The 20554-nt window shown below is 33.6% G+C and overlaps 1 protein-coding gene across 2 annotated transcripts; it reads left to right on the forward strand.

The window, feature by feature from the left end:
- Positions 1-1336: 1336 nt before the first annotated feature.
- Positions 1337-19435, forward strand: LOC109678420 (transmembrane protease serine 11B-like protein). 2 transcript variants are annotated; one of them, XM_074041089.1, is made up of 10 exons: positions 1337-1452; positions 7473-7588; positions 10395-10513; positions 10629-10696; positions 12977-13137; positions 14682-14720; positions 15243-15417; positions 16198-16457; positions 16922-17064; positions 17902-19435. In XM_074041089.1, exons 1-10 carry the CDS (start codon positions 1445-1447, stop codon positions 18061-18063), a joined length of 1251 nt encoding a protein of 416 aa, XP_073897190.1. In that variant the 5' UTR covers positions 1337-1444; the 3' UTR covers positions 18064-19435. The 2 variants fall into 2 exon arrangements, with proteins under 2 accessions (XP_073897190.1, XP_020009563.1); XM_020153974.2 differs by lacking the exon at positions 1337-1452 and having other exon boundaries at positions 7450-7588.
- Positions 19436-20554: the final 1119 nt, after the last annotated feature.

Genomic DNA, 20554 nt, shown 5'->3' on the forward strand with positions numbered 1-20554 from the left:
CAAGAAAAGGTAAACTTTAGGTAAAGTCATTATTAAAAAAGCATAATCTTCTGGACATTGTGTCAAGTACTGATTTGCATGGTCTCAGTTGATTCAACAGGTTTACAAGTATGGGCCTATTATCTCACATTTTTACCTGTGAGAAAGCTGAAGCTCAGAAAGATTTATGTCCAACAGCTAGTTATCAGTGGTATTGGCATTTGAACAGAGGTCATCCCCTTTCTGTTACAGAATACTACTATGAAACCACCCGGATAAAGAGAGATGACACTCTAAAGGGCATAGAATAGCAACCAAAAAGGTTTACATTTTATCCACAAAGCAGGTGAAAATTTTGAAGATTTTCTTAAAGAAATGTCAGGAATGTGTTCCAGGAGGATGAATCACACCAATTACTATCATCATTCAGCTCTGTGCTCAAATTTTCCTCCTCAGAGAAGTTTTCTTAACCACTCTATAAATAGCCACCCCACTCCATTCACCTCTTTCTACCCAATCACCCTGCTTTATTCTCTCTCTCTCCCTCTCTCTCTCTCCTTCTCTCTCTCTCTCTGTCTTCCTCTCTCTCCCTGCCTCCTGCTTAATAGGTAGGCACTCTATCACTTAAGCCACTCCCCTCTAGCCCTTTTTTGAATGCTTTTCTCATGATTTGGTGTGGCATCCAAAAACTTAATCCATATTTACTTAGTAAAACAACTCTGTTTTTTTTTCAAGGGAGAGATATCTTTCCATTTATTTAAGACTGGTTTATTTCTGTAAACAAACATTGATAGTATAAGCTTTTTACTTTATGTGCTGACTACATGCCTAAGCACTTTATTAGGTTATTATTTAGGTAAAACAACTCTTCATTAATCAACTATTCCATTTCATATAAAGAATTAAAAATATGGATTGATTTCTTACTCCAAAGCTTACTTTCCATCTGTATTTCTATTCTTATAAAAATATGTAAAGTCCCAGTGAGAATTTTTAAATTAAGCATGATTCCAATGAGTAATGTTCTCATAGAATTACTGTATCCAAAACAAGACAACTTATATTGAAATCATTTGTCAGAGACTACTCTGATAGGTTTGTTGGTTTCTTTCATGCTGTGAAAGGAAGGATAGAACCTGAGTCAGAATACTGATTCACCAGTCTGTAGTGGTATTTCTTGGGTGGGTCTCTCAGATGACCAATCTTAGTAGTATCTATTGTTTTTTTCTAAGCATCCAACTCAAAGAAAATTTTTGTTTCTTCCTTTAAACCACAGATCTACAACTGTCATCACACTTGTTAAACAAGTTTCCTTTTAATTACTTTCTGCTATGTACCCAGCCCTTAAAATCTCAAACTATTCTTGTGGTTAGCACATTTACTTGAGAACCACTGATCAGCACAAAGGGAGTGAAGAAGTTTCCTTTATCTTTATTTATACCAGCAGACATTATATCAGCATATTATGTATCGGTAAGTAGAGATTTGTGTGCTCAAACTTTTGTCAAAAATGGAATGAACACTGTGATAAGTGGGAGTTCTTAATGTGATGATCTCTTAAAAGACGCAGCAAAATAATTGAGGTTAGGTGGGAAATGTGTAGTGTTTCACCTCATTACAAACTTGCACTGTATCTAGAATGTATACTTTTAAGCACTGATTTGGGGAGGGCTTCAGAAAAGTGGCAAGCAGTTTAATATCTGTGGATGAGAAATAGTATCTATATGTGCTGTTGTCAAATAGAAAGGAGGCAACAAAGAACACTTTTTTCCTCATAAATCAAACATTAAATTGACAGTGATTATGACTTCCTTGTATTTGTTTACCATCTCCTGCTTTCCACAGTGCTTTTATGAATATTATCTTGAATTTCACAGTACTATGGGTTCATGGATTTTTCTCTGTAGAATCATATGTAAATTGATATAGGTTTACTTGTTAAATGTTTATGAATCAGAATAGTTTAATATAAAGTTATATCCTATTTTTGAAGTATCTAATTAGATGATTGTCATACTAAGTGAAAGATAATTAATGACAAAATTGTAAAGAATATGCTTTTGGCTTTCAAGGAGTTGTCATTAAAATATATAAATATATTCAAAGTTGACTGAATCTAATCTTAAAATATTTAATATCCAGATAATTATTAAGTATAAATACATATTTCACATAGATATTTTTCTAAAATGTATATTATTATATGTATAAATTGGGTCAATAACTGAATCTTTTAGGACATGTATATACTCATATTATCTAATATTCATATAAGATGTGAGTAGAAAGGGCATGCTCACTGTGACAAAATATGGCAAGAACATTTTTTTCTTTAATTAAAGTTAACAACTTACTCTTGTATGACTTCTTTTTTTAATTAAAGATGATATTTTATTCATACCCCTGATGTTTACTTATTGGTGACATTGCTGATCTTTCTATAAAAGAATAACCACACACATTTAAAAATTGAAAAACCCCAGCTTGTTTTGTTTTGTTTTGTTTTGTTTTAGCTATGAGGCAGTCATCAGCTTTATGCTGGATGGATGATACATTTTATTTATAGAGCATCTTCTCTTTCTCCTTCATCAGTTTACACTTATATAAAAGTCTGATCTGGAAAATTTCAAAAGATTAAGTCATTTATTTCTAATAACTCCCAGATACCTAAGAAAGTCTCAAACCTTAATTCAGTGATTAGCTTGGCAGAGTAAAACATTACTGTAAGACAATTGCACAATAGATCTTAGAGGAATTTGGAAACACAGTTGATTCTACAGATGAGCTTCAGGAACCCTTGGTGAACTTTGTGGTTACATAGGATCCTGAATGGTGAATGGTTATGAGGAATAAAAGGAACACCAGAAGTGAAAGTAGATTTCAAAACCAAATTTTATCATTTTCATATTTTTTCTTTAGTCTGATGTGATAGAATGGAGAAAAAAAAATCTCAGAAGAAAGCTATGTTTTAGATCCTTATTACCATGATATTGAGAAGTTCAAACCCAGGAGTTTTTATGGCAAGATATAGTTTACATTTTTTATCCTCTCCCAAATAATTTATGTAATATTTCTGAAGCACTTAGGTGTGGATGCCATAAATTGACTAACCAGCTGAGTGGTTTTTTTATGCCTGGCAAATTTCTTTGCCATTTTTAAGTGACTAATAATCTATGTTATACTTTTTAAGAGCTTGAGGTCTTAAAGATAGCTGAAACCCAGAAAAAGCATCTGAGCTTTTAAAAGCAATAATCAAAATGGAAAAAGGGATAGGGAATGGAACTATTAAATCTTATAAGTTTCAATGAAATAAAATTGAATATTAGGCAGTCATTTTAGTTTTCTGTTTTCAAACCAATGTCTGGATGAATTCTAGGTCATCTTGCTTAACAAAAATTTTAACAGAAGTAGATTTTTCTGGTTTTTATAAGAATATAAGTTCTGAAAAAAAGTACAGAAATAAAATTTAAAATTTTCCTAAAACTAATCAGTGGGAAGGGGAAAGACAAAAGGAAAGGGTGTTCAAGGGTGAATGCTGTAGAAATATTATTTACTTATGTATGAAAATGGAAAAATGAGACCTGCTAAAACTATTCCAGGAATGGGGGGAGAGGGAGATAAAGGAGAAAGATGGAAGGGGTGAATTTGATTATGTTATATTGTAAGAACTTTAGTAAATATCACAATGTAACCCCAATATAACAATAATATAATAAAAAATGTGTCCCCCATTCCACAATGGTATGCCTTAAAAAATATTTCATGGAACAATTTTCATGATACCATAGAATGTAATGTATTTAAATTGAGGAAATAAAACCTCAATTAAGGTTATTTAATTTAAATATTTAAATTGAGGAAATAAAATCTCAGACTATTAAAAAACTTCCCAAAACTATACAAAAACCCGTTTGTAGTTAAAGTTTTATAACTAAAACTAGCAAAACAGAAACACACAAATATAGCTCTACTTAAGAGATGACTAGAAGAAATAATTAGTAAAAGTTCAAGAGACACAGAAAAGTAAAGAGAGATTGTGGCGTAAAGATGAGAAAGCCGCGAAGTGAGCAAGGTAATTTTGGTGGAGCTGAATGCTTATGAGATGAGGTAGATGCTGATTAAAAGATCAACAACATTTTGAATCCTGTAGTAAAAAAACAAAGACTCATAATTTAAAGGCTTGTAATTTTAAGAGGCATCAAGCAATGAGAATATAAAATTCAGGAAGCATATGAAAAATTGAGATAACTTAGTCATTGTTACAGTGTAAATAACTATTTGTCTTGGAAAGAGAAACACTAATTTTGTGCAATATTTTATCTAATAGACTCCCATACACTAATCCAGTTTCACAGCTTTGATTCTCCCATTTTAGATGACACCTAAGTTTCTTTCCGTAACTGAGGTACCTCAGTTCACCACCAATAAGACATTTCCAAATGTGTACTGGAAATTTAAATGCACTTCAAACTTCCCAATGACCCCGTCTAGATTTCATTTAACTTTCCCCTTCTTCTGAGGTAAATCTTGTACACCTTTAACATATTCCTGTTCTTGATTATTTTACTTTAGGCAGCACTGGGGTTTGAATTCAGGGCCTCACTCTTGCTAGGCAGTTGTTCTACCAGATGAGCCACTCTGCCAGCCCAACATATTCCTGTACTTTATCAATATGGATAGTTGCCAAATTCTGACAAATATTCTATCATGTAAACATTCTCACATTCCTCATTTTTTTCCATTGTCAAGTATCCTGTTACTCCATTTTCATGGATTATAATAGTTTATTTCCTCACTGGTTCTTCCCTTTCATTTTCTCCCTACTTTCAACTATGATCATATCATGAGTCCTCACGTTAGTAATTGTCACACAATAAAGACAAAAACCTCTCTTTTAACTAGCCCTGAAAGTGTTATAGAATCTGAATTCCTCTGCTTTATTTACCCTCTAAGGTTTAATAGTTCTTGATTCCCCATCTTTATTCATACACGTATTCAACAAATATTGTCTACCATGCTAGGCACCATGCTATATTCTGGGTTTAAAAAGCAATAAATAATGATGCAGTCTCAGACTGTAACATAAGTAGAAGCAAAAAGAATAATAAAGATGTCTAATGTAGGGCCATATTAGAGTTGGCCATGGAAGACTTCATTAAAGAGGAGATGTCAGAATGAAGTGGGAAAGTTTGAGTAACAGATCCCTGGAGAGACTTGAGATGGACATGTGAGGCAAAAAGAACAGATCATGTGAGGACATGGAACAGCCTGAAGGAATCTGGTGTGTTCACAGAACCTAAGCAGTTTGGAAGGAGGAGAACACAGGTTATCTGTTTAAGAGTGACATGAGTTGTTGGGGAGAGGGTTGGCTTAAGGTAGAGGCACATACAATTTATTTACATAAACATGAGAAAAGACAGAGATGCAGCACAGATGAAGAGTTCACAAATGTGATGATGGAATTATAAACACTGTTTTCTAATGCCTTCCATTTTCTCAGTGGAATGGGAAGTTTATCAGTTAAGAGTGAGGATGGGCCAGATGGTGCTGAAGATTCAAGGGGAAAAAAACATGAAATCATTTTCCTAGGAGAATTATAAAACATCAACAGAGGATGGGAGCTTTTTTTAAAAAAATCTTATTCTTCTGAAAGCATCGTCTCAATTGACACTTTCCTGTGATCCAATGGGTCATACACACTTCCCTTAATTTTTATTTCTAATCAGAAAAATCTGATAATGTGCTCTGGAAGGTTAAATTTTTAAAATATTTTTACCATGAAGATAGCACACAGTTCAGTGACAGTCTGCAGCAACAGGACTGTTAAAGCACAAATTCCCAGGCCCTTCCAGGAATTCAAAATCACTGATCTCACAACCTGAGTATTTAATTAGCACTTTTAGGTGATTTGGAATAAATCACACTTGAGGAATCCCCAATACAGAAGACAAAAATCTCTGTACCTGTGTGTGATATCAAGGGTCATTCTTATTGCTACCTCTCTACTATCAGTCAAGGTTCTCTAAAGAAACATATCAAATAGGAGATTGAGAGATATCCCATAGGCAGAGCTAAAGATATCTAACTAACCCACTAATTAACTAACTAACTAAAAACTAACTATATATACCAACTGTATAATACCAACACATAGTGGAGAGGGAGAAGAGGGTGGGGAAGGAGGGCAGGGTAGAGAAATGACCCAAACAATGTATGCACATGTGAATAAATGAATAAAAAAATACCAATACATACATATATGTATTATATACATATACATATACCCAACAGAACAAGCTAGTGGATTAGAAACTCAGGAAAGATTTCTATGATATAGTATCAAGGCAGAATTTTTTCTTCTCAGCTGGCTATGGTTTTGTACACCTGTAATCCCACCATCCAGGAGGCTGAGGCAGGAAGAACTTAGTTCAAGATCAGCCTGGGATACATAGCAAGACCCTCTCTCAAAAAACAAGAAAAAGAAAAACAAAACAGAATTCTTTCTTCTCTCAAAGTGTAGGTTTTCACTTTTAAGGCCTTCAACTGACTATTTGAAACTCATCTATATTATCAGTTAGTCTCCTTTACTTAAAGTCCACTGATTATAACTGTTAATCCCAGTTAAGGTAGACCTTTATAATAATATCTAGACTAGTGTTTGCATAACTTAGCCTAGCCAAAGTTGACATGCAAAAATAACTATCACATTTTCTAATTTCATCTTTGGCCAATTCATGACTCAATTTGCTACAAACAAAAAAAGATTGAGCCACTGATCATAGAATGCTGCATGTTGTTCTTTCTTCTAGACTATCTTTTATGTCTCTGTGTGAAATTCCCATAGGCCCTTATCTCATTAGGCTGAAGCTCTGAACCAATATTTGTTGTCTAAAAGAAACACAATGAAAACAACTAACTTACTGTAGATTCATCATGGCATGCTTTTATATAAGATTTCTTTGACTACAGAAATAAATAAGCTACTGAAATAGACATACATTGCTCTAACTCAATATAGCATTTCATATTTTTATGTGTTCTTTGGACATAATAAGGGTATAATAAATGACCATTACTTTAAAAAATTGTGATGGGCCTTAGTCATAAAGAGTTTCTAAGACATTTCTTTTCCCCTCTCCTCCCTTCAACCTGACAAAATCTTTACTTATTGATACAAACTCTGTTAGTATCCATATTTCATGGGAGGGAGCCAGGTCCCAAGTACAGATAAGTTGGACCAACCAACATATTCTAGAAAAATAATTTTACATCATGGACCTGAAAGTGAATAAAACTCAATAGTATGAGCTCAATTATCAGCTTGAAAGGAAGCAAATTTTTCCTACCTTCCCTCTCTTCCTTCTGTAGCTTTTGTCACTACTGTGCCTAATTATGAAGCTGTACAGAGGGAAGCAAGAGGAAAGTAGTATAGCTTTGAAAAGATTGTGATTTTTCTCTGAAATATTTTTCATGTTCATATCCTTCATTTTCAGACCAGTCACAGCTTCCCGCAGTTCTTTATCACTATGGATGATTGCCCTCATTGTGTTTGGAGTGTTGGCAATCCTTGGAGTAACTATTGGTCTCCTCATTCATTTTCTGGCAGTAGGTTGGTATATATTTGTATTTATTTCATTTTGCCATAATATTTACATATCTATGAAAGGTAAAAAGTAATCACAAAATGTCATTTATCTCCCTTTAAAATGGCATCAGCGGTTCAAGATCTTATAAATAAACATTATTAACATTGCAAAACACTACATTCCAGACATCCTTCTAAATATACACAGGTAAAGGAATGGAATGGATATCCATTCAGAGACATTAATGCATATATATAGTTGATAAATAGGCAGAAAAATAGTTCTATTAAGAAGCTACTATATGTGTTCTTTTATAATTAACATACTATGTGAAGAAGAGAAACCAAGGGATATTGTATTTCAATTAATTATTTCTTCATAGCAAAAACATTAATATAAAAATCCCATCTACATAGATTTTCTAAAAATTTTGATGTAAGGAAAGAAAGTTGGAGTCAGTTTTTAAATGTTATGTATTTCAACTTTAGAGATTATATCATTTATGATATAATCATATAAAATATATACTATAAAATAAATCAGCATAATCGTACTTCTCCCACACTTTCAAATAGTTTGTTAGCAATTTTTAGCACTTTTTTATATATATGTGGCATAAACTCACCATAATATCCTTTTTCCATGGCTTTAACATGCTTAGATGCTTTTTTTGCCTTGAAAGATAGATATACTAATAATATAGAGTCAAATAATCAAAGCTTTTAATGAAAAATTCAATCCCTCCTCCAATATGCCTTTTTGCTATTTATCAAAGACAACCACTTTAAACTCCTTCAGATGATTCTTAATATTTCCATACCCTGTTTTTTAGTTACTGGCATTATCTATTGCTATGGAAAATGAGGATACTATATTCATTCATACCCTAGCTACAATAGAGTTCACCTTAGGACTTTTTTCAGCGTATTACAAGGATTCCCCTTCTACTAGTTCTTGAGTTTAATCCCTTAATGCCTGGATTACATATTTCCTTTCTATTATTTTATTTACTCAATTTTAGTGGAGTATGTATCTTCCAGAAACTTTCTAGGAAAGGATTGCAATGGTAGGCACACATTTTTGACAACTCATTTTGGCAACTTATGTCCTTAATATTGATTGAGAACATACAATTCTAGTTGGAAAAAAATTTCCCTCTGAATTTTGACAATAATGTTTCATCATCTTTTTGTTTTCACAGTTTCTATCAAGAAGTCTAGTGATATTTCAATTCTAGAGTTTTTGAGTGAAATCTCTTTTCTTATCCCTACCCCCCACCTTCTCAAACCTTACTGTATTGTTTTTCTTTGTCCACAGTATTTTGAAATTTCATGGTAATGTGACATAGTTTAAAATATCCTTATATCCATGTGTGGACATTTAGTAGATCATTTCAGTTTGAAAACTCATTTATTAATTTCCTGGAAATTTTCTTACTTTTTTTCTTTGATGGTTGCTGATATTATTCTTTCAAGACCTCCTGCAGAGTTCAGATTAGACCTCCTAACTATGTTCTCTAATTTTCTTGTTTTCCTTCTTTATTTTCTATTCTTTAGTCTTTTTTAAATATAAAATCATTTAGTGATTTTCTCAAGCTTGTTTCCAAATTATTATATGTTTCATTTTTATTTTTTAAATATTTAGATGTTCCTTTATGTAATATCTTCACCTTATTTCTTATAAAAATCTTTTCTGAATATAATAATGTTTTAAAATATTTTGCCTGAATCTCTTTCCTCCAATATTTTCTCTGCTTATTTGGACAAGTTTCATGTTCAATGCTTTTCTCATGTGCCAATTCTTTGTTGTCTTTTAATATTTAATATTGGTGATCAAAGAACTAACTGGAAATTCTTCATGAGTGTTGTGGGGGGTGCTTTTTGACAATGACAAGTGCCTTTTGACAGTATCTATAACATATTAGAGATAAGATGTGACATATAGCAAATAAGTTAGTATTTGTGAAAATTTAGGAAGAAAATGTAGTGGATTAGCTGTAGACTTCAGAGTCAAATTGAGTTTTGATAGTTGGCTCTTCTTAGTAGCAATATGATATTGGGAAAGTTACTTAATCACTGTAAGGCTACATTGCTTCTAAAAAGTTAGTATACTTCAGAAGGTCATTCTAAATTATCTCAATGTGTTAGATATTTAATAATTTTCAAAATTTATAATTTGGTAATTGATTAAACAAAAATCTTATTATAGTATATAGTCTTTTCTGTGTCAATCAAGATGCTATTCTTTTTTATGACCTCTGGTTTGTGTGTGTGTGTAAGTGTGTGAATGTGTAAGTAATGCATTATTGGTCCTACAACCACTTTCACAATGCCTATTTTACCTAATCAACTGTATCAGAAAGATCCACATTATCAAAATCTAAACTAGCAAAAGTGTTATGTTTTTCTTTATATCTTTTATCTTCTACAAAACTAGAGAACAGGAGGATGGAACAGGTTCTGGGGGGACAAGTTGGCACCAGTGGGAATGGAGAGGTGATGGGGAAAGGGAGTAGGAGGATGAATACTGTGCAAATAATGTGGATACATGTATATAAATGCAAAAGTGATATCTGTTGAAACTGTTCCAGTAATTGAGGGAGGAAGGATGAAGAAAAGCAGTGGAGGGAATGAATTCAAATATGATATACTTGATACATTGTAAGAACTTTTGTAAATGTAAATGCCACAATGTCCCACCACCTAGCACATCAATAAAGAAAAAATATAATGGGCACAATACATATTAGTTGAAATTATAATGCAATCTATATTTGGATTTGAAGTCCATTTACTATACATAACTCTTGGATCATTTCTTTATCTACAGAAAGTAAGACCCACTACTATCAAGGTAGCTTTAAAGTGCTGAATATGCCATATAATAGAAATTATGAAAAAGAGACATCACCAGAAAATAACTACCTTAGTAAAATCCTTGAAACTAAAGTAAGTTAGTATTTTCCTACGTTTTTGTCTCCTTGTTAATTCTTTGAAATATAAACATATTATTAGAATATATAACTTAGAATTTGATGTTTGACTCTATATTCTTTCTTTCCAGATGGTTGATGCATTTCAAAGTTCTAACATTTACAGGCAATATATCAATTCTCAAGTCATCACACTGGTGTAAGTAACTCACATCAAACATCAGAAAAGAGATTAAACCATCTCACTTCAAGTTTACTTGTAAAAAAGAAACTATTAATATATTATTCATTAGCTAACAAATTACTAATATACAATGTTGTCATAAATATTAAAACTAATTGTCCAGTTTAAAACCAAGTAAAAATTGATGCTAAATTCTTGATTTGATGGTCCTACTAGAGACTAATGTTTGATTCTCTTAACAATTTTTTTTAATGTAGCATATAGATTCTTTTCTCCCATCTTTCTATTTGCAAGTCAGCTATATACCTGTGGAACTGCTCCTGGGGTTCTTCAGACACAAAGTAGAAGCATCTACACCAGGCTTTGTTCCCTGCATATGGGTTTGGAGTAGCAAAGAATAGCAGAAAATAGTGCTAGAATAGGAATTAGATGATCTGAGCCCAACCTTTGCTATTTAGTAACTGTAAGCCTTGGATGAGTCACTATGTATGTTGAATCTTTTTCTCTATCTTATAAAGTTTTAATGATAACACTTGTCTTACCTTACTTACAAACTATACTCAGAATCAAGAATATAATGTGTGTGAAAATGTTTGCAATTAAGCAAATTTAAAATAAAGGTGTGTTTTTAATTGTTGCTTTTACTTTCACCAATGCTACCAATGTCTACCTTTCTTCTGCTGTCCCTGGACTCATGTGACTCCTGGAACTGCAGAATGGATTGAGGTTCTAATTAGCTTTTAATTTTAGTATTGGAGAGAAATGGAAAACTAAAATTTAAGGCCCACATACATCTCAGAGGTGACTGTAATCACTAGAGGACTTCTCTGCTTTGGTTTCCTATGCCTGTAACTTCAGGTATCTGTGGGCAGCATGGGTCAAAATGAAGTGACAGAGAGGCCATAGGATGGATCTTTATACATTGGCATGCACTGCTACAAAAGTCGAACTTATTTAAGCTGAGCATTTCCTAGGAAATATTATTGCTACAGACACTAAAATATCAAGTATTCCTTAGAAAGACTCAAAGCGTAATAATGACACTCCTGACACCAGCCTCAGGGCTCCTTGATAATTCCTACATGTCCATTAGCTAGTGCTTCAGGCCAAAGCCCTTTTCCCAATTCCAAACAAATCCTCCTTTAATACCACAGTCAGATTAATCTTCAGGTGCATTTTTACCCAATATCCCCTATTACAGATTCAGCCTTGACCCTCCTCAATCTATGCCCAACCTCTGAATTACTAGCCAGACAACACAGTACATTGTGGAAAACGCCCACATTATCAAATCAATGCACTCAATGTAACACATGAATTTCTTTGTGGAAGGAGGTATTTTTTTGAGTTAAGGTCTCACTATTTAGCCCAGGCTGCCCTTGAACTCACTATGTTAGCCCAGACTGGCCTCAAACTCATTATCCTTCTGCCATAGCCTCCCAAATGCTGGGATTGCAGGCAGCACCACCATACCTGGCTTACCACACTCACTATAAATCCAAGTTTAGTAGTTGCCTATTCTTGAGCACATTGTGTATCCTCTCAGAGCCTCAATTCACCCTTCTGTATAAAATAAGATAATGATACTTATGCTGCAGTATTCTTGTGGAGACAACAAAATGTGTCCTAATATATGTGATAACAAAGTACTGGGAACACGACAAATACCCAATAAATGCTACTTAATATTATGGACACCCTGTTATTCTGTAGTAGGCTCCCTCTTCATCTCTACTTGATGATGAAATAGCAATAAAAACACCATAAGGTCCAATCTGTGGATCTGTTTTTCCATGAAAAATTCTCTGCTCTCTTTGGGTAAGAAATGGTTTATCCTTCTTCAAAGTATCACAATTAGGATGAATATCTTGCTGCTTCTGTCTCATTTGTTATAGTCATTTGTATACATGTCTCATCTCTCCTAAATGTCCAGAAATTCCCATAGAGTAGGAACTGTACCTTAGTAGTCAAACAATAGCACCTAGCTCAGGTGTATATAAAACAATTGATGAATGTGAAAATAAATGATTCCGGGTCTTTGGTGATATCTTTACTCTTTGCCTCAGGCTTTTCCTATTTTTTTCAGATTTGCAGAATGCTTGTCCTCTAAATTGAATAATACAGCTGCATGGATTCTATCATCACACAAAATGCTGCAGATGCTGGTCTCATGCTTACCCTAAAGTAAAGTTACTGCACAAATCCATGAAAGCAAAAGAGACCAAGATAGGAAATATTAGGGTATTAGGAAAGCAATGCTATATTTAGTAATAAATCAAACTTTCATTTTTCCAGTCCTGATAACAACAGTGTAACAGCACATATATGGCTGATATTCAAGGATTCCAGATCAAGGAAGGAAAGCACAAGAAGAAAAATAGAAAGCATCTTACAGCAGATGCTGAGAAGCAACTCAGGATCCTTGACTACAGATCCCAATTCTCTTAGCATCATGGGTAAGCTCACTTATTAGATGAGAGCAGTGTTATTTCATTATTTTGCCCTCAACATATATTACAAACACCAGACAAAACCTGAGATTCAGTGTATTTCTAAATGAATTCCATTTTATATCAGAGCAAATATTTGTATTCCTCATTATTAAAAACACATTCACATCACAATAATGCACACTTATTATTCAATTTGGTCGAGGAAGGACTGCTTTTCATGCTAAAGAAGATATTAATAGCTAATATTAATTAATAATTAATTAAATAATTAATATCAAGTACTAACATTACTACCTAATATTAATATTTGATATTAATAAATGAATATGGTTGATGTATTTTCTATACAAGAATGAATATAGAATTTTTAAACCTGTTGAAATCATAAGAAGGGGATTAAGACAGAAAAGAGAAAAACAGAGGGGGTGAATCAATTTGTGTTATAATACATATGTATGGAAATGAAACTCTCTGTATAGCTATTTTAAACAAACAAAAATGTCTTTTTTAAAAACTGGAGAACAGGAAGGTAAAACAGGTCCTGTCTGGGGTGGGTACCTGTGGGAGGGGGGATGTAAGGAGTGCGTGTAGGAGGTGAACATGGTGGAAATATGTACTCATGTGTGTAAATGGAAATGAATAGTTGACACTATTCCATGGGGAGAGAAGAATGATGGAAGGGGTGAATTAAACTGTGGTATATTGTAAGAACTTTTGTAAAGGTAATAATGTACTCCAAGTACAACAAGGATATGATAATAAAAAGTTAAGTAAAAAAGAAAATATTGGAATTGTAATTATTAATAAAAACGCATTCAAGTCACAATAATTCCACACCTACTACTTGGTTTGGGTGAGGAAGGACTGCTTCTAATGCTAAAGCAGATATTAATACCTAATATTGATTAATACACAAATTAATGTTAAATATTAGCATCAATACTTAAAAAGCCACTCACTACTAAATATCAATACTAATAAATTAATATAATGAAATTTATTGAATAAATTTGAATAATCAATTTATTCAATAAATATAATATTAATTAAATTTATTAATATCAATAGATTAATTAATACTTGCATGTTAATATTAATGCTTCACACAATCCTTATAAATAACAGTGTGTTTTGCTTTTCATTTCATGATCTCCTATAACTTTCAGAAATAGCATTGGATCTGCTACTATAAAACATCACTTTTTTAAAGTTATTTTTGTATGTTGACAGGAATCAGGTTCACTTGTAGGGAATTTTTATTCTTAGAGAAGAGACTCATAATTTTCCACTTTAGGTGATGTAGAATACAATTCAAAGTAAGTAAAAAAAGAAGTCTTCACGTGGAACTATGAAATAGTATTTCCATATAATACATTCACATATGGCAAAAGAAAACTTCCAATAAGCCAATGTTCTCTCATTTTTATTGATGCTTTATCCTGATTTGCTAAATTATGTCTGGAACCTCTTGCTTTCTACTACCTTTTTCTCCTTACCCCAGAATCAGCTAGGTATTAAATTTACTCTGAATTTTTGTTCTGTTTCAGAAATCAGTAAAGTCAATGCTGAAAAGATTATCAACAACCGTAAGTTCAAATACTTTTTATATTAATTATGAAAAATCTAAATCACAACAGTCAAGATTGTTACTCTTGAGCAGGCACAGTTCTAAGTGCTTTATATATGATAACTCATTCAATCTTCATAACTATCACAGAGATAGATATGATTACAATCCCATTTTAGAAATGAAGAAGCTGAAGCACAAAGAAGTGAAATAATTGCCCAGATTAATCCAGTTTGTAACCAGTGTATTCAGAATTCAAACTCAGGGAGACCGGTTGCAGAGTCCATGGACTTAACCATGACTTTGCCTCTTACAGTTTATATACTCTCCCTGTGCTGAAAGATCTCACAGTTACTATGCTGAGTAGAAAGACAATCTAGAGGCTGTTAGTGGTTCCTGTATGGATTACATTCTGTTCCTATTAGTGCAAGATTATTTTCAGTATAGCCATACAAGGACAATTCAACTTACTCTCTGCATTGTAACCAAATAAATGTTATCTTTCTATTTTCAATGGGAGAAAAGTGACCCTTTCTTTCAGGCTGTGGGAGACGAGCAAGGATGTCTGCTACATATGACAGAATCAAAGGAGGTTCCACTGCTCAGGAAGGAGAATGGCCATGGCAAGCAAGTCTCAAAATGAATGGCAGACACTACTGTGGGGCATCACTGATCAGTGAGAGATTTCTGATAACTGCAGCTCACTGCTTTCAAAAGTGAGTCCATCGTGTTTCCCAAGGCTAGGGAGACCTGAGGCTCTGGGCCAGTCCCAGTTTGAACCCATTTTCCCCGCTCACATTCTCTTTCATCTTGAAAGGTGTCCTAACTTGGAAGACAAATTATCTGGTAAGCCTAACTAAGCCTTTCCTACCTTACCAGTAAGACTGGAAAGAATCATTTACTTTTGGTGCTACATTTTTGTCTTACATGAATCCTATCTGTCATCATTTTATACTTGAGATCCTAAACTACTTGTAGGTGCTAAAATGTAACATCCTGGTTCATTCCTTTCTCCCTCTCTTCACATGTCTGCCTCACTCTCTTGGTCTCTTAGGCAACTATGATTCAGCCCTTTTTAAAATGCTACTTTTCCTAAGAAATTTTTCTTAGCATATTTTCTTTTTATAAACATATAGATTTAAGCTCTCCTATTTAGAGACCCTGCTAATTACATGCAAAAGCATGTAAACAGTAATTATAATTGCCTGTGTTTACATTTCTCTTTCGTTAGATTTAAGTCTCTTGAGGTCATGTGCTATTTTCTGTCATTTGTCTATCTCTGCTGCCTTACATAGTGTATTGTGAAGGGACTCAAACAAGGTTTTTTGAAAATGAATTTAAAAATCAGAGTATTTCATTGCAATGAACTATAGAGCAAGGAGACATTAATGCCATGAGCTATGTACCATAGAAGCAGAATTTCTGCCAGTTTCCTTAGAATGCAGTATTTCAATTATTTTGAAATAAATAAAAATACATTATTTTTGTTTCTTTAGGTCAAACAATCCAAAAAACTTTACTGTTAGCTTTGGTACTAGAGTAACTCCACCCAATAAGCTACATTATGTTCAACAAATTATTATTCATGAAGACTACATCAAGGGTGAACATCATGATGATATTGCAGTTATACTGCTTACTGAAAAAGTTTTATTTAAAAAAGATGTACATCGGGTTTGTCTTCCTGAAGTCACACAGGTTTTCCCACCAGGTGAAGGAGTTGTTGTTACAGGATGGGGAGCACTTTCACATAATGGTAAGTTCAGTAAAAACTTAACATGTGATGTAAGGTACCAAAAGCTATAAGAAAAGCTAGCAATCTAGGTCCAGGTCCAAGGCATCACTTACTTCTGGATGCCTAGTACTCTCAGGTGGTCTCTCAGGGAAAGTTGCATATGGAGTTAAGACTGCAAATTGCCTCAGATTGGAATATTTCAAGAAGGCCAGTTTTGGTACAGAACCTCCCTTATCTGGAGAATCTAATTGGATGGTTCTAGCCCAAACGGTTAAGAAGAAAGATAAGGACTTTGAAAGGCAACATTTAAGTGGAATTATATTTTAAGTATTTCTTTTTCATTGGTTTGAGTGAGGGAACTGAGTGGAGTTTTTCATCTTAAGATGCAACAGTCAAGTATAGGTTTTATGCACAGAGAACACAGCAAGATTTTTGTACTGCTTGGTATTAGCAGCTCTGTTGCTGATAATGTTTGTTTCCTTTAGGTAAATACCCATTGTTACTTCAGAAAGCACCTGTGAAAATTATTGATACAAACACTTGTAATGCTGAAAAAGCTTATAATGGTGTGATACAGGACACAATGTTATGTGCTGGGTATATGGAAGGAAATATAGATGCATGCCAGGTAATTCTGGACAGTATTCATATTAATTACATAGTATATAAGTAGCTGCTCTTACTTTATGAAAATTATTAATATGGAGACATGTATATGTTTCAATTAATTTGAACTTTGACAGTCCTATCATGTTTCTCTGAGCTGTGGCATCAAAGTAATTCTGCTCTACACGCAGTATGTGTTTATTAGTTTTAACAAACATTTATTTTAGATTTACTCTGTGCTAGATCCTTTTCAAATATTAATTTATTTAATCCTCATCTCAGTCTTATGTTTGTAGGTGCTACCATTATTCTCACTTCATAGGTGAGAAAACTGAGACAGAGGAGCTTTAAGAACCTTGCAAATGGTCACACAACTAGTACGTGGTAGAACTGGCATACAATCCCAGACTATCTAACATCATAGTGCATCCTCTTAATCATATTTCAATAAAGGATCTATCTCAGAGATGTTTTAATTACTTTCAGCTCTTTCTCAAATTATTCCTAACTCTTATTCCCTTGTCTCCATGGTTAGAGTTCCGGCTGCTTTTCTCAGATATGAAACTGAATTTTATGTATATTCGTATTAGATGTCTCTCAAATCTTTCTCATAAAACTAGAGTTTGTAAGTTATCAGACCACATCTTCAAGTTCAAGTAAAGGCTAAAGAGTCCCAGGAAATGTATGCTGGTCAGTCACAGTTGAGGTTGGGAAGATACAGGGATTTACCTCATACAACTTCCTATGGTCTTTATGAAGTACCAACCCTTTACAAACTTCACCTGGGCATATCATTTCCTGAAAGTAAAGTATCTAAAAAGAAATTGTTATAATGATAAATGTCCTTTGCTTTATTTAGGGTGACTCTGGAGGACCACTGGTTTATCCCAATTCTCGAGATATTTGGTATCTTATTGGAATAGTGAGCTGGGGAGATGAATGTGGAAAAATCAATAAACCAGGAGTCTACACACGAGTGACTTCCTACCGCAACTGGATTGCCTCCCAGACTGGTGTCTAAGAGAAAGGCATATTGTAGTAATGAATGCAGAACATTTTTGTTTTTTATTTCATACTCTTAGCATGCTTTTTAAGTTAGTGTGCATAGTGGATGTTTTGAAAGAATTATGGCCCTTAAGGGATTATTTATGAGCTTTTATTTTAAGAAGACTCAGCAAGACAAAATAAGAAATCTCAATTTTTTGGTTCAGAAAAGCCTAAGCCAAGAAAGTACTCCCAACCAAAATACCAATATAATATTATTTGTTTTCTGTTTCATTAACCCACATCATGACTCTCTCATCACAGCATAAAGCTCGTGATTTTTGTCATTCAGACTCTGTAGAATTTTGAAAGTATGTTCTTGTTCATGGCAAATTAGAAGGTGGCATGGTGAGAGATTGGAACAACATCCTATGGGGGCTATGTTGGAACAGGCTGTATCTGCTTTCATGTCACAGCTTTTGTGGAAGATGTGCAGTTGTGGATGAACCCATTTTGAAAGGTGGTATTGAGCTACAATCTCTTATTTGTACTGGGGTGTTGACCAGTCCTTGCAATCATTGTGAAAGAGTTTAACCACAAATAAAAACAGGTACAACACACTTAAAATTTACAGAGACCAAGTACAGTAATTCTTCAGGTTTAGTACAGGTTAGTACAGGTTTCTGAGGAAATTCCGTATTTGTGGCACATTTTGAAAAATCAGGTATAAACCAAGAAAATATGTGATGTATTTTAATTAAACAAAGTTAAAAACAGACTAACTTTGTTCAATAACTGGTTTATTTTTCTTTTTGGTCTTAAGAATTTGTAGGTAGCTTCTTATTTTTCCTTCTTTGTGTGGGTATAGAGGGGTATTTCTAGTTTCACTTGAAATGCATAAGACACAGCTCAGGTTGGGCCCTTCCAGCCTGTGACGTTTGATCATACAGTCATCCATATTTTGCATGAATGTCAGCTTTTGGTCCAGGAAGTAGTTCAAGAACTAGTTTTCTTCTCCCTCAAAATACAGATTTTTACACTTTCTACCTATAACTGTTTTCCACTTAACAAAAATCTGGAACGTGTATATATCATATATAACCATATAATGTAGTTGTTCCAAAATTTCACATATTCACTTTGAAATGGTATTGTTCATTCTTTTATATTACATCTAATCCCAATTTCTCCAATTATTTAAAGACAATACTCTTAAAATAGACTGAGCATATTAAATTGCAATTACTGTATACTTTGATATTTAATAACTTAGTCATAATTAGCACCACATGTATTAGTCATCATCATAACAATAAATAAAACAATGATGTTTAATGCTCATTTAGTTCTTATTGTTTATCAGGCACAGTTCTTTTTCTCCTTTATTGTTGTGATGGGTGGGGTATTGTGGCATTTACACAGGTTCTTGCAATGTATTAAATATGTCATACATGAATTCACCTCCTCTTCCATTCTCCTTCTTCTCCCGCTCCATGATTCCTGGAGTAGTTTCAACAGGTATTATTTTTGTATTTGCATATATGTGTACACATATTTTACACTGTATTCACCCTCCTACCCCCTTTTTCCAAATACCTCTTCCTCCTATTGGTGCCAGTCCTCACCCCTGGGCAGGACTTGTTTTGCCCTCCTGTTCTCCAATTTTGTAGAAGAAAAAAGAGAAAAGATAAAATGAAAAACTTGGCATTTTAGCCTTTTAAGATAAAAGTAGCTACACAGGAAGTTTCCTTGTGATATTTCTATGTATATATATGCATTATAACTCCAATTGGTTTATCTCCTCTAATCTTCATTTTAATTAGTCCCCTTCTTATGATAGTTTTAGTCGGTTTAAGATTTCTAAATTCATTCTTATATAGAGAATATATCAACTCTATCCAAGTTCTTAGTTTTCCTAGCCTTACCATGCATGACCTCCCTTAGTATGATCTGTTTTTCATAATATTGCTGCATTCGTATTAGGTCTATATTCCGCAGATGAGAGAGAACATGCAGTTTTTGCCTTCTGAGTCTGGCTAACTTCACTTAAGATGATGTTCTCCAGTTCCATCCATTTACCTATGAATGACAAAATTTCATTCTTCTTTGTGGCTGAGTAAAATTCCATTATATATAAATACCATATTTTCTGAATCCATTTGTCAGTTGTGGGACATTTTGACTATTTTCATAACTTAGCTATTGTGAATAGACCTGCAATAAACATTGGGTGTTCAGGTGCCTTTGCTGTAAGATAACTCACAATTTTGTGGGTATATCCCTAGGAGTGGTATTGATGGATATTATGGCAGTTCTATTTTTACTTTTTTAAGGAGCCTCCATACTGTTTAGCATAGTGGTTTTATTAGCTTACATTCCTACCAGCAGTGTATGAGGGTTCCTTTTCCCCCACATCCTCACCAACACTTGGTTGTCGTGTTCTTGATGGCAGCTACTCTAATAGGAGTAAGGTGGAATCTTAATGTGGTTTTGATTTGCACAAAGGAAGGTGAGAATTTTGATGTGTT

Source organism: Castor canadensis, chromosome 9 (genome assembly GCF_047511655.1).
Source record: "Castor canadensis chromosome 9, mCasCan1.hap1v2, whole genome shotgun sequence".
In the NCBI taxonomy this organism is placed as follows: Eukaryota; Metazoa; Chordata; class Mammalia; order Rodentia; family Castoridae; genus Castor; species Castor canadensis.

Coding starts and splice junctions, on each gene's coding strand:
- LOC109678420 (XM_020153974.2), top strand. CDS start 7,450: ATGTTCATATCCTTCATTTTCAGACCAGTCACAGCTTCCCGCAGTTCT. Junction 14,721..15,242: donor TGAAAAGATTATCAACAACC/GTAAGTTCAAAT, acceptor CCTTTCTTTCAG/GCTGTGGGAGACGAGCAAGG. Junction 15,418..16,197: donor GCAGCTCACTGCTTTCAAAA/GTGAGTCCATCG, acceptor TTGTTTCTTTAG/GTCAAACAATCCAAAAAACT.